The sequence below is a fragment of the Ornithorhynchus anatinus genome, chromosome 18 (genome assembly GCF_004115215.2).
Source record: "Ornithorhynchus anatinus isolate Pmale09 chromosome 18, mOrnAna1.pri.v4, whole genome shotgun sequence".
NCBI lineage: Eukaryota > Metazoa > Chordata > Mammalia > Monotremata > Ornithorhynchidae > Ornithorhynchus > Ornithorhynchus anatinus.
The window spans coordinates 441,021-455,250 of NC_041745.1; the positions used below are offsets into that span (position 1 = coordinate 441,021).

The 14,230-nt window shown below is 56.9% G+C and overlaps 1 protein-coding gene across 1 annotated transcript; it reads right to left on the reverse strand.

The window, feature by feature from the left end:
- Positions 1-669: 669 nt before the first annotated feature.
- LOC100091528 (calreticulin) lies at positions 670-11,728 on the reverse strand. Its single transcript, XM_029046826.2, has 9 exons — positions 11,605-11,728; positions 10,047-10,148; positions 9,091-9,294; positions 7,203-7,297; positions 6,062-6,271; positions 3,841-3,954; positions 3,227-3,370; positions 1,808-1,900; positions 670-1,241 (listed from the first exon to the last, which is right to left on the reverse strand). The coding sequence occupies exons 1-9, from the start codon at positions 11,726-11,728 to the stop codon at positions 987-989; spliced, it is 1,341 nt and encodes a 446-aa protein (XP_028902659.1). The 3' UTR covers positions 670-986.
- Between the last annotated feature and the right edge of the window lie 2,502 nt (positions 11,729-14,230).

Genomic DNA, 14,230 nt, shown 5'->3' on the forward strand with positions numbered 1-14,230 from the left:
ATTAACTGTGAGCCTCACGTGGAACAACCTGATTACCCTGTATCTACCCCAGCGCTTAGAACAGTGCTCTGCACATAGTAAGCGCTTAACAAATACCAACATCATTATTACTAGATCCACTCCTCAGCTCCACTGGGAAGCCCGCTGGTTGATGCCCAGTTGTATTCTCCAAGCACTTAGTACAGAGCTCTGCACACAGTATGTACTAAATAAATAGGATCACATGAATGATGGTCCTGTGGGGTCGGAACAGGAATCTCGTCTGGGCCTGCCAGCTTCTCTCAGAAGCATCCGAGGGGTGAAGTCCTCGCCAGCAGTGTCTTGCCGAGAGAGGGGGGCTTCTGGGGCTCGTGTCTGTGCCCAGAGGGAGGGCACTGGAACAGAGTCACCGCCGAGGGCCCAGCCGGGCCCAGGATGTTCCGTTCTAGGAGCGCTTCGGCCTAGCCCAGCCCAGCCCGATGCCAAGGCCCATGTGGACATTTGCCCTCGGGTTTGAGAGTGTCAGCTGTGACATCTGTGACATCTTGAAAACCAGAGTTCAGATCACCCTTGGGTAAATCCACTAGTCCTCTTACTTTTCCCCGGGGTTTGGCATGAAAATTCATTCCCACATTCATTCCTGGGGTCTGTTCGGTGAGCGCTGAGGGGGGAAGGATCCAAGCAGAAGGATTCCGTGTCCGCCAATTTATTTCTTAGACTTGGAGTGGAGGAACACAAGGGAGCATCTAGGTACGTTAAGTGGCCTCGTCTTGCCGGCAGACAGGGTTTGACTATTCCCACTTGACAGTGCACACGTACAGGGACACACGGACACATGCACATATATGCATAAATATGGAGACATGCGCAAACATACACACATGTGTATACATACACTCACCCTTAGACACCCTCGCACACTCACCATGTCTAGTCCACCCAGGCCCCCACACAGGCACAGCGTCTCGACATCAGGAGCTGCCCTTTCCCATCACATTCATCAACTATCACAATTCATCCTTTCCCTCTCCAGGACCCTCCCCTCCTTGCTCCTCTTGCTTCCCCTTTTCCTTTTCTTCTCTCAGCTCTGTGGCCTCTCCCCAATTTCCCTCAGAAACCACCTCCCATTCTTCCTCCTCCTCCTCCTCCTCCTCGTCCTCCTGGGCTCCTTCGGCTTCCTCCTTCGCTTTCCGCTCCTTTTCCAGCTGCTGTCTCTGCTTCTCCTCCTCATCCTGCTTCTCTTTCATTTGCTTTTCCGGCTCCTAATGTGAAGAAGGTGAAGCGTCAGCTCTGCCCTGACCTAGGCACGACTGGTCTCTGGAGGACCGGGAGGGAGCCCTGGATGATTGCCGTTCTTCCCGGGGGATCTGGGACGGGAACCCTGTTTCCGGCTGCACTCTCAGCTCGAAGCCCGGTCAGGAGGACAGGCTTCTGGTAGTAAAGCTCACTCTCGGGGCCAGATTCTTCCCTAAACTTTAGAAAGGACTCCGGACTGGGTCCTTTCTCCCAAAAGATTGGGCCTCACACCCATGCGAAGAAAGCCACTCAAGGTCACTGAGGCACTGGAAAATGTGCCACCCAAGGTCACCACGGCCTGGGGAGCAGCTCTCGAGATCCCCCTGGTTGAGAGGGGGCGTTAGCACCGGTGCTGGTGTGGGGAGATGTCTGAAGGGTCCCATGTCCCTCCATGAAGTCCCACATCCCCAGTGAGCCCCAGTGAACCCAAACCCTGGAATGCCCCCGCTCGAGGGATAGGGTGCAGAACCAGTCCTCCTCCCGGGGGGTAGGAGGCGGGGGGACACACTTCTGCCCTGCCAGGACCCGTTACCTTCGTCGCCCCCCAGGTCTCATTCCCGAACTGCTCTGCAAACACTTCATCGTTGGTGAGGAGGAAGTTGTCAAATATGGTTCCTGACTTGACCTGTTGGAATGGGAGAGCGAAGTGGGGGCCCTATCCCCGCCTCCCACCCCAGCAAGAGCTCCTCCACTCACTGGGAGCTCCTGGCGGGCGGGGATCGGGTCTACCGACCCGACTGTCCTCTCCCAAGTACTCACTGTAGTGCTCCGCACACAGTAAGTACTCAATAAATACCATTAATTGATTGGGCAGGGGCCAGTCTCATGCTTATGTTATCCCTTCTCAAACAGTCAATAGAGTGCCTTGCCTCCAGCAGAAGATTAATAAACACCACTGACCCCGGTACCACTCAACACGGTTGCCAGAAATCGCGAGGATTTCTAGAGTGCCCATGAGCACTGTGCCAGGAATGCTCAAGCCAGGAATGCCCATACCAGAAAGTGCTCACGCCGGGAGTGCAGACACCAGGAGCGCTGTAGGATTGTCAGGAAAGATCAAGTCGCCGATCTGTGAGGGATCTTAAGGTCCGTGGGGAAAACAAGCCGGGTTAGCCCAGCCATGATGGGCTGAGGCGGGGAAGACTTCCCGGAGTCATTCAGTCAGTCGATTGTATTTTTTGAGTGCTTACTGTATTCAGAGCACTGTACTAAGTTCTTGGGAGAGTACATTATAACAATAAACAGACACATTCCCCACCCACAGTGACCTTACAGTCTAGAGAGAGGAGGTGGGGTACTCAGGAGGTTTAGAAGGTAGAGAGGGAACATGGTTTGGAGGATTTGAGGGTGGGGGATTTCCAGATAGGGGGAAGGAAAGAGCAAGCGGTTGGAATCGGGACCGACCACTGACCAGCTTGAAGCTTTCAAGGACCTCTCTAGACTGTAAGCTCACTGAGGCAGGGAACCTGGCTGCCAACTCTGTTGTACTGTATTCCCCCGATCACGTAGTACGCTACTCTACAAATAATAAAGCCTCAATAAATACCATTGATTGATTAACGAAGGACCCTTCCCCTTCAATTGTTGGGTAGGGTTCAAGTCACGCGATTCTCTTAGGGAGATCTCGGGGTCCTCAGCCCCCAGATCTCCAGAGGACTTGCAGTTGACTCCACTGCCGCCTGCTCCCCACACCCTGCTGGACCTCAGTCCCCAGAAAGGTGCCGGGCTGAGACTAGCTGGGATGGAGGACACGGCCCAGGGAAGAGGAAGAGACCAAGCCAAAGTCTCGGCCAGTCAGAGCCAAGAACTCAAACCTCTATCCCGGCTCCACCCGCTCCTGGTTGGGGTTTCTGGAGCTGCTTGCCCTGATTCCACCATAAAAGGCCTAGTTCATTTTTAAGGTCACAGTTAGGTCAGGCCTCCTCCCCTGGTGGTACCGCGGTAGCCGTACCTGCCACAGATCCAGCCCCAGGACGCTGATGTTGTGGAATCGGTAGATGAAGGCGTCGGCCTTGTACTTGGGGTTGTCGATTATTGGGTGCACCCACTCCCCCTTGTAGTTGGGGTTGTCGATGATCTGGGCCTTCCACTCCCCCTGCGTGAGGGGCAGACCAGTGGCAGTCAGAGGGCAGGTCAGGGGGCTAGGGGTGACAGCAGGGCTGACTCTTGGAGAAGGGCAAGGGTGAGCAAGGCAAAGGGAAAAATCGGGACTCAGGGCCAGGGAGACAAGAGAAAAACCTAAAGGTAAAGATTGCTGAAATTTTGGAATTCACAACCGCTTCCCACCCCCACCCCGGTGGGAAGGGAGAAGGAAGAAAACGGGGGCCAGGGACTGTACGGGAGCAGTTGCTTGTTCCCCAGAGGGAGTTGGCAACAAACTGGAGGCCAGGAAGCCCGGGGCCGCCCCAGCGATGGCAGGTCCGGCCCCCGGGGGTCCACAGCAGCAGGCAGGGGTGGGGAAAGAGTCTCCTTGTCCCTGGGCCGAACAAGCTCCCCTTCGGCCCGCACGGGGCTTGACCGGAACCGCAGCCCTCCGCCACGGCCAAGAAGGGAGGCTGTGTTTACCTTGTACTTGGCGTTGGGGATCAGGGGCGGCTCCCACTTGCCATCCATCTCGGCGTCCCAGTCACTCGGCTTCTTGGCCTCGGGGTCAGGGATGAGGGCGAAATCCTCCCAGTCCTGAGTGGGAAGGAAACAGCAGTCACCGGGCCCCGGGGCAGGTCCTCGGCTCCTCCTACACCCACCACTGCCGTCCCAGGAATCCAGTCCACCCGGCCCTGGCCTGCCAGTCACGCTCGCACCCATGGGTGGCCCCATCACCAGGGCGCCTCCTTCCACAGCAAAGGACAGCGCGGGGGTGGATTCCGGAGCCAGCTCGGCCCCGTCTCCAAAGCAGAGCCAGGCGGGGCCGGGCTCACGCCTGTGGGTCTCCCCACTCGTGGCCGAGGCGCTTCTCCCCCTGAAATTGTGATCCCTGGTGGGCCCCCCCCACCCACCTCTGAGAGAGAGTGTGTTGGCTGGACCGTGAGGGCATAGGCCCCCATCCCCTTGGGGAGAACCCCACTTAGCGCCACGCTGGACTGAGAGAAAAGGCCAGTAGGTGGTTGCTGAGGGTTTGGGACACACAGTCACCCAAGGACCACAAAGGGACATGGTTCCGGGCCAACCACCAATCTCTGGGGAGCAGTGAGTCCCCGCTGGACCCTGCCCAGGAGTGTCCCTGAAATGTTGCTCCCCTTCCCTGAGTGGCATTGTTCCTGAGTCTGCAGTGTTGGCTCACTCCCCCACTAGGCTCTGTTATACGAGTATGTCTGTCCTATTCTCCTGGGCAGGGCTACTCTGTAGCTGGGCTGCCTTTCTTCCTTTTCAAGGACCTGTGTGATGAAGACGATGATGATACTTATGCTGTTTGTTAAGCAATTAACATGTGTCAAGCGCTGTTCTAAGCGCCGGGGTAGATATGTCAATCGGATCATTCATTCAGTCATATTTACTGAGCCCTTACTGTTTGGAAAACACCGTGCTAAGCCCCTGGGAGAGTACAATACAACAATAAACAGTCACATTCCCCGCCCACGACGAGCTGACCGAGTCCCTGTCCCACATGGGGCTCACTGTCTAAATAGGAAGGTGATCAAGTATTGAATCCCCATTTTACAGATGAGGAAACTGTGGCACAGGGAAGTGAAGCGGCTTTCCCAAGGACACACAGCAGCTAAGTGGTGGAGCCGGGGCGAGAACCCAGGTCTTTCTGACTCCCAGGCCCATGCTCTTTCCACGAGGCCTTGCTGCTTCAATATACAGCCTCTCCTGAGCTCCCAGGTATTCAGCTTTCCCAGAAAACCCTACTACGCATTGGATCGTAAGCTCCTGACAGGCGGTGATCACGAGCCAACGCTTAGTACGCTGCATCCGTTTCAGTTTGCTCAGGGCGACACCTCTTTCCCACTGATTTCAGAATCTTCTTCAATCCTTCTATTCCTGAGGTAGACTTCAGGCTCATCCAGTTACCCGAGGTGACTCCCTGGTCCTGACTTTCCTACCGAGAGGCTCTAGGGGAAAATGTGGAATGCAAATCATAGACTTCCTGGAGAAACTGGATACTGGCTCAGTTCAGGCAGAAGGAGCAGCAAAATTCTGGGAAAGGTCCTTTCTTCCTCCTCCCTTAATAATAATAATAATGATGGTATTTGTTAAGCACTTACTAGGTGCGAAGCACTGTTCTAAGCCCCTCCCTTCACCCCAGCCCCGCCCCCCCCAACCCCTTTTCCTTAGGGACACAGAAATAGGGCTCATCTTGGGGCACCTTCCTGGTTTCTCATCCTAGGGGTCTCTGCTACCTGGCTCACCACAAACCCCGGGGCTCCAGAGAGCCCAGCTGAGACCCTCACAGGGACACGCAAAAAGCCGGCGTCCTAAGTACCCCGGCTCCGGATTTCAGTCCTGCCCCGGATGGACACATGGTCTCTAAGGGTCCTTGAGGTTCTTGGGAAAATCTTGGGCACGCACCAAGCTGAGGTCTCTGGTTGAGTCCCCTTTCCACTTAAAAGGGCCGACTGGACACCTGTGGTGACCGTCCAGATGGCGGCGGGATGGGGGGATGGAAGGATGGACGGTTGGATGGACAGAATGTATGTAGGGCTGGTTCTTTGTCATGCACGATGAGATGATGGACTGCGTGTGACCCCATGAAAACCTCAAAACCGAACCAAGGCCCAGAAAAGCCCCCCGAGGTGGGAGGAGGAGAGAGCTCAGAGCTCCAGCCCTAGCCCTTCCGCACGCCCACCTCCGGCTTCTTCTCGTTGGGATCTTCAATTTTCTCCCGCTCGTCCCACTTCCGAGGCTTCCTGGCGTGGGGGTCTTTAATTCTCTTGGGGGGTAAGAAATCCCAGTCTTCCTCCAAGCTCCCCGATGTCACCAGCTGGTTGTCGATCTTGACCGCATACGTTGCGTTGGGCCGAATGATCAGCGTGTACAGGTGGGTGAGCTTGTTGATCTAAAGGGACCGGGGAGAGCAGGGACCCGGCCCTCGGCCCAGAGAACTTTCCTTGAGGGGATGAAACCGACGGCCCCCGGTCTCTCCCAGAATCCTTGGGTGGTGGGCAGGGCACTCGGCGTTACTCCGTGTCAGTGGGGCAATAATGATAATAATAACTATTATTATTTATTATTATTTCGGTACTTGATAAGCGCTGGGGTAGATACAAGGTCATCAGGTTGGACTCAGTCCCTGTCCCACATGGGACTCACACTCTTACCCTCATTTTACAGATGAGGTTACTGAGGCCCAGACCTGCCCAAGGTCACCCAGCAGACAGGTGGCGGATCTGGGATTAGAACCCAGGTCCTTCGGATCCCAGGCTCGTGCTCTATCCATTAGAGGACCGGCACCAATATCCGCTCCGCTGCCAACATTCCCACCACCACCACCAGCCCCCACACCAACATCTAGGCTGGCACCAGCACCCACACCCGCCCCCCTGCCAGCACCCATTCAAGCACCCATGCCTGCCCCACCCCCACCAGCCTCCAGCCCAGTACCCAGGCCGACACCAGCACCCACACCCCTCCACCACTGCCGGCACCCACACCAGCACCCGCTCCCAGACCCGCACCAGCACCCACACCTGTGCCAACCCGGCGGGAAGCCATCAGGAGAACAGAGGCTGCGGGGAGAAGCGGCCGGAGACGTGAGGAGAGAACCGGGAGGGGACCGCGTTGGTCAGCCCAAGGCCGGAGAGAGGCTCTAGCAAGGAGGCTGATGGATAGGTTGGAGGTAGTAGACAGTCTGGAGGGTTAGAAGCTCGGTGTGGGTGGGCTCTCAGCCGCCCACCCCCAACCTGAACCCCGTCCCCCACCCGCTTGAGAAGAGCAGGATGGAGGCCTACTTCAACATGAGGGATGAGGGACTGGGCACGCCGACTCACCCGGCATCTGATGGTCTTGTTGTTGGCATGGTAGTTTCCTTTGTAGTTAATGATGGCGTGAACATAGTTGTTTCCGGTTCCACATATGTCTGGCCCTGAAACGTCCACGGTGTGGGAGGGAATCGGTCCCAGCCTCTGCCAGGACTGAGGACGGGGACAGGCTCCCCTCCCCCTAACTTCAGAAGGGCCAAGCCCCCACCGCCCCGAGGAGAGCCCAGACCTCCTCAGTCTCCGGGCCTCCCCCGGGTGTCCAGCCAGTAACGACACTTGGATTTGCACTTGGACATTATACTTGAATTTGTTCCCTTTCTTCACCCCTCCCTCAGTCCCACAGCCCTTATGTCCATATCTGACATTTATTTATTTGTATTCATGCCTTTCTCCCCATCTAGACCGTAAGCTCGTTGTGGGCAGAGAACTCATCTACCAATTCTGTTGTAGTGCCCTTTCCCCACCACTCTGTACAGTGCTCTGCACACAGTAAGAACTCAATAAATAAGATCGATTGATTGATTCACAGGCTGAGACCAGCAGGGCAGAACCGACCCAGGGGATGAGGGGAAGCTCCTGCCCTCGGGGGCACAGGAAACAGCGGGCTGAGAGTGAGGTTCATCTGGGATTGGCAACAGAGCATAGGACCTGGGGATCACCTGCCTGTCAGCCCCCCAGGATCCTGGGGAACTAACCCCATCCCCCACCCAAAAAACTACCCAGAGCCTACACTGGGGTACAGTGGGGAAGACTTCACAGTGGAGCAGGGGGAGGTAGGAAGGGGAAGGAGAGGGGCAAAAGTGTCACTTGATTGTGCAAAGCACTTTGTTCTCCCATCCCTTATCTCGTTTTATCATCCCTCCAAGCCCCGGGAGGTGCAGATGACTCCCAGCCCAAGTGCTGGGGAAGCAGGTGAGGTTGGGAGAGAAATCAGGATCCCGGGAGAGAACTCTGCCCCGGGGGATTTCTATCACCCTCCTGCCCCTCCATCCATCCATCAGTCAACCAATCAATTGTATTTATTGAGCGCTTACTATACGAAAAGGACTCTACTGAGCACTTGGGAAAGTACAATATACAGATATATTCCCTGCCCACGATTAGCTTACAGTCTAGAGGGGGAGATGGACATAAATATAAATAATGACTCCATGTCTCAGAATCTGTGCTACACTACAAATTCCCCTATCTTTAATGTCTGTCTCCCCCACTAGACTCCTTTTTTTTTTTTTTGGTATTTGTTAAACACTTTACAATGTGCCAGGCACTGTACTAAGCACTGGTGTAGATACAGGGTAATTGGGTTGGACACAGTCCCTGTCCCACATGAGTCTAACGGTCTTAATCCATATTTTACAGAAGAGGTAACAGAGACAAAGAGAAGTGAAGTGATGTGCCCAGGGTCATCCAGCAGACAAGTGGCAGAACAGGAATTGGAACCCAGGTCCTTCTAATTCCCAGGCCCGTGATCTATCCACTAGGCCACACTGCTTCCCTGCGGGCAGGGATCGCGTCTTCCCATTTTATTGTATTGTTCGCTCCTAAATGCTTGTACAGTGCTCTGCACACAGTAAATGCTCAATAAATACCACGGATTGATGGAAGAGCCAGCCTCCTGGGTTCCCTCTAGACAGTAAGCTTGTTGTGGGCAGGGAATGTATCTGTTTATTGTTATACTGTACTCTCCCAAGCACTTAATACAGTGCTCTGCCCAGAGTAAGCGCTCAATAAATACAATTAAATGAATGAATGAATGAATGAATAAACTCTCAGCAGCTCTCTCTCCTCCCCGGCAGGAACCTCCCAAGGCAGAGCTCATTCCTGAGCTAATCCAGCCCAGGCCCCAGGCCCGGGGGCGGTTAATCTGGGGCCGAGGGCTGAGCCCGCAGGGACTCACCGAACATGATGAGGTAGCGAGACTCCGAGTGCATGTCCCCCTGGTCCAGCTCGGCCGGAAAGAGTTTGATGTAGCCGCCCCCACAGTCTATGCCTTGCTCGTGCTTCACCGTGAACTGCACCACCAGGTTCTCGCCCTCGTTGCTGAAGGGCTGGAACCTCGTGGACAAGGCGTAAAACTTGCCGTCCTGGGTGGTCTGGAGGCCTGCCGAGAGGGACGGAGGCCAGCTCACATACTGACCGGCGGCCTGGACCGGAGTGCTGGGGGGCAGGGAGGGGGCTGCTGCAAGTCCCCACTGGCCGGTGTCCCCGCTTTCTGAGGCAGAGGAGAACTGAGGGGTGGGGGTTAGGGGCACCATATGTGGGCTCAGAGCAGGCCGTAATGGGATGGGAAGAGCGTGGACCTTATAGTAATAATAACAGCGGTATTTGTTAAGCACTCACTATGTGCCAAGCACTGTTCTAAATGCTGGGGAAGATACAAGATAATCAGGTCCCACATGGGGCTCACAGTCTAAGGAAGAGGGAGAACAGGTATTGAATCCCCATTTTGCAACTGAGGGAACTGAGGTATGGAGAAGTGAAGTGAGGGACATGTGTTATGGGGCTGGTGGGGGAGGCGGGGGGGACATGCACCGGAAAGTTAGAAGGAGCTAATGGGGCAGAGAACCCACCAGGGGTCTTTCCAGCCCTGCTCAGGTGCTCTAAGGCCCAGGCGGAGACTCGGGCTGAATGAGGCTGGATTCCAGCCCAGACAGATGTAGTGAAACAACAGTCGGGAGCTGGAGGGGCACCGGCCCCATCAACCCCACAACCGGGACCTAGAGGCACCGGCCCCACCGTCGGGATCCGGGGAAGCTGGCCTCCTCGATCCCACAGCTGGGATCCAGGGACACCGGCCCCACCGACCCCACCGGCCCCACCGTCCCGACCGCCGGCGTCCGGGACCACGCTCACCTTTATCTTTCTCTTCGTCACCGTAGAAGGAGCCGGCCGACAGCTGGAATCTGCCATAGTCCGAGCTGTGTTTGGATTGCACCCAGCGGCTCTTCCACCCGTCTGCCGGGAGAAACAGACATAAGGGGTTTAGGATTAACACTGCCCTTCCCCCTGCAGGCCTGACCTCCGCTATCCTGCCACCTCAGGTCCCTCCCGCTGCTGTCCTGCCCCTTTCCCACTCTCCTGCCCCTTGCTGCCCTGCCCTCCCTCCCCCCCCTTGCCCTTACCGTGTGCGGAGCACTGTGCTTACTAAGAGCTTGGGAAAGTGCAATACAATAATAAACATACATATTCCCTGCCCAAAACGAGCTTACAGTCTAGAGGGGGAGCCAGACCTTAATGTAAATCAGTAAGTGACAGATATGGACAAAGTGTTGTGGGCTGGGAAGGGGATGATGGATGATGAGCCCCCGAGGGGCAGGGACCAGGTCTAATTTCCATCTGTGGACTCTCTCCCAGTTCGGCAAAGTGCTCTGCATGCTGATAAGTACTTAAGATATAAATATTATTGCTCCTGCTAGGGATAACGGGGTCAGAAGACCCAGTAGGCCCCTCATCCACCTCACCTGTAGCCTCCGGGGGGCCTGTAGCGCTTCCAGGGGCGGGAATGTCCGGGGCCTCTGGTATCTGGCGGTGTCTGAGCCGTGTTTACCGCTCTGCCACGGGCCCCTCCCTGCGCCCGGCCCCTTGGGGTCCGGGGTGCGTGTTGGTTCATGTCTGGGGGCCTGGGGGAGGGGAGACAGAGGATGGAGGGATGGAGGGGGGCAGGAGGAGCAGAGCGGCCAGCTCAGGGCTCACCCCCAGCCCAGCCGGGGCAGAGTTCGGGGTCTGAAGACCCTCCTCTTCCCAGGGTCCCTCTCGAGGGGAAGCTCTTTATGGACAGGGAACACGTCCGTTCTCTCCCAAGCTCTTAGTTAAGTGCTCCGCACATAGTAAGTGATCAATAAACACCATCAATTGATTGATCCATCGATTGAGCGGGCCCCTGAGCTCTTCTGAGCGGCCTCCAGGCCTGGGTGCCGGTGATGGGGTAGAGACAGGCGCGGGCAGAGACATTCAGTTCACTGTAGGCAGGGAACGCGTCTGTTCTAGTGTTGATGGTGATGATGACGGAATCTGTTAAGCTGTTACTACGCGCCAAGCATCGTTCTAAGCGCTGGGGTAGATACAGGGTCATCAGGTTGTTCCACACGAGGCTCACAGACTTAATCCCCATTTTACAGGTGAGGGAACTGAGGCACAGAGAAGTGAAGTGGCTTGCCCGAGGCCACCCAGCAGGCAAGTGGCGGAGCCGGGATTAGAACCCACGTCCCCTGACTCCCAAGCCAGGCTGCTTCTCTTGTTATATTGCATTCTCCCAAGCGCTCAGTATAGTGTTCTGCACATATTAAGGGCTCGATAAATACCACTGACTCTGAGACGAGGGCAGAGACAGAGATAAAGACGCTGGGGGGGGGAGAGACCGAGACGGCATTTGAAGAAGAGACAGAGACAGGGCCAGAGACCCCCCTCCTACCTCCGTCTGTAAACTGCTCCCGCAGAAACACGCGCCGGGTCGGCTCGGACCCGCAACTCGGGGCCAGCAGAGCCAGGGCCAGCGCCAGCCCCAGCCCCGGTCCCGTCCCCCGCAACCTGCCCATGCCTTGCGGGAGCTGCGGAAGGTGCGGGGCGGGAACGGGCAGGGGAAGGCGATGAGGGGCAGGGAGGTGCAGGCGCGGACGGTGCGGGCCAGGAAGGTGCAGGGAGGGTGGAACGGGGCAGAAAGGGGCAGAGGTGGGTGGTGCGGGGCAGGGAGGTTCAGGCGAGGACGATGCGGGACAGGGAAGTGCAGGCGTGAACGGTGCGAGGCAGGGAGATGCAGGCGTGGGGGGCGCGGGGCAGGAAGGTGCAGGGAGGATGGTGCCGGGCGGGGAGGTGCAGGCGTGGATGTCTTGGGGAAGGGAGGATGGTGCGGGGCAGGGAGGTGCAGAGAGGATGGTGCGGTGCAGGCTTGGATGTCTTGGGGCGGGAAGGTGCAGGGAGCACGGTGCGGGGCAGAAAGATGCAGGGAGGATGGTGCGGGGCAGGCGTGGAGGTCTTGGGGCGGGAAGGTGCAGGGAGGACGGTGCGGGGCAGGAAGGTGCAGGGAGGAGGATGGTGCGGTGCAGGCGTGGAGGTCTTGGGGCGGGAAGGTGAGGGAGGATGGTGCGGGTCCGGAGCAGGGGCAGGGAGGGGCGGGGCGGGGCGGGAGGGCGCCTCCGGGCCAGCGCCCCCCAGATGGCTCCTCGCCATTGGACAAGCCCCGGAGCTGCAGCCAATCAGCGGCGGCCAGAGGGGGGCGGGGCCAGGGGGGCAGGAGCAGGGGGCAGGAGCAAGGGGCAGGACCAGGGGGCACGACCAGGCCCAGCCCACGGCCCATCAAACGCTAAAGCTCCTGGTGGGCAGGGAACGCACCTTCCCTCCCCGTCGTCGTGTACCAAGAAGCAGCCTGGCTTAGTGGCAAGAGCGCGGGCCGGGCACTCAGAGGACCCGGCTTAATAATAATAATAATAATAATATTGGTATTTGTTAAGCGCTCACTATGTGCAGAGCACCGTTCTAAGCCCTGGGGGAGATACGGGATCATCAGGTTGTCCCTCATGAGGCTCACAGTCTTCATCCCCATTTTACAGATGGGGGTCACTGAGGCCCAGAAAAGTGAAGTGACTCGCCCACAGTCACACAGCTGACAGGCGGCAGAGCCGGAATTCGAACCCGTGACCTCGGACGCCCGAGCCCGGCCTCTTTCCACCGAACCACGCTGCTTCTCTAATCCCGCCTCCGCCACTCGTCTGCTGGGCGACCTTGGGCAAGTCGCCTCACTTCTCTGGGCCTCAGTGACCTCGTCTGGAAAATGGGGATTGAGACTGGGAGCCCCTCGTGGGACAGGGACCGTGTCCAAACCGATCTGCTTCTCTCCACCCCAGCGCTTAGTACAGCGCCTGGCACAGAGTTAAGCCCTTAAGAAATACCATATTAAGATTCATTCGATCGTATTTATTGAGCTCTTATTGTGTGCAGAGCACTGCACTCAACACTTGGAAAGGACAATTCTGCAACAGACAGAGACGATCCCAATACCATTAAAAGTCAATCATGAGGCCCACGGGACCGGTCAGAGTTTAGAACAGTGCTTCACACATAGTAGACCCTTAACAAATGCCATTTAAAAGAAAAACAACAGTACGGGGCCCAGAGAACTACCGAGCGCTTTCTGTGTGCCGAACACTGTACTGAACGCTTGGAAAGTCCAATTTGGCCACAGAGAGAGACAATCCCAATACCATTCAAAATATATCACGAAGCCCAGGGAACTCGTCAGCGCTTAGAACACTGCTTGGCACGTAGTAAGCGCTTAAGAAATGCCATTAAAGAAAAAAAGTCACGGGACCCAGAGAACCGGTCAGCGCTTAGAACACAGAAGTTTCTAAAACTAATAATAATAATAATAATAATAATGTTGGTACGTGTTAAGCGCTTACTATGTGCCTAGCGCTGTTCTAAACGCTGGGGGAGATACAGGTTCGTCAGGTTGTCCCACGTGAGGCTCACGGTTAATCCCCATTTTCCAGATGAGGTCACCGAGGCCCAGAGAAGTGAAGTGACTTGCCCCCAATCACCCAGCTGCCAAGTGGCAGAGGGGGGATTCGAACCCATGACCTCTGACTCCCAAGCCCGGGCTCTTTCCAGAGGTTCCAGTGGTCCCAGTGGTTGGGAAGCAGCGTGGCTCCGTGACAAGACCGTGGGCTTGGGAGTCTGCGGTCCTGGGTTCGAATCCCGGCTCTGCCACCTGTCAGCTGGGTGACCGTAGGCAAGTCACTTCACTTCCCTGGGCCTCAGGGACCTCGTCTGTCAAATGGGGATGAAGACCGTGAGCCTCCCGTGGGACCCCCTGATGACCCCGGATCTCCCCCAGCGCTTAGAACAGTGCTCTGCACGTAGGCAGCGCTTAACGGATACCGACATTATTATTTCCAGAAAGAGCACCGGCCGATCGAGGGTCGTGGGGCCGTGGCCGTCCGGAGCCGGGCCGGTGGGTTCTCCCGGCCCGCGGGTCCGACACGTGTAGCGGAGGGTGGGGAGGGGGTGGCCTCGGGGGGCGGGTGACCAATGGGCAGAGAGCT

Bases quoted from the DNA above. Each gene is read 5' to 3' on its own strand.
- LOC100091528 (XM_029046826.2), bottom strand. From the start codon at position 11,728: ATGGGCAGGTTGCGGGGGACGGGACCGGGGCTGGGGCTGGCGCTGGCC. The intron at 1,901-3,226 runs GTACGGCTACCG...CCATTCCAACAG, and splicing joins TGGGGCTGGATCTGTGGCAG to GTCAAGTCAGGAACCATATT. The intron at 1,242-1,807 runs GTAACGGGTCCT...TCTTCACATTAG, and splicing joins AGACCTGGGGGGCGACGAAG to GAGCCGGAAAAGCAAATGAA.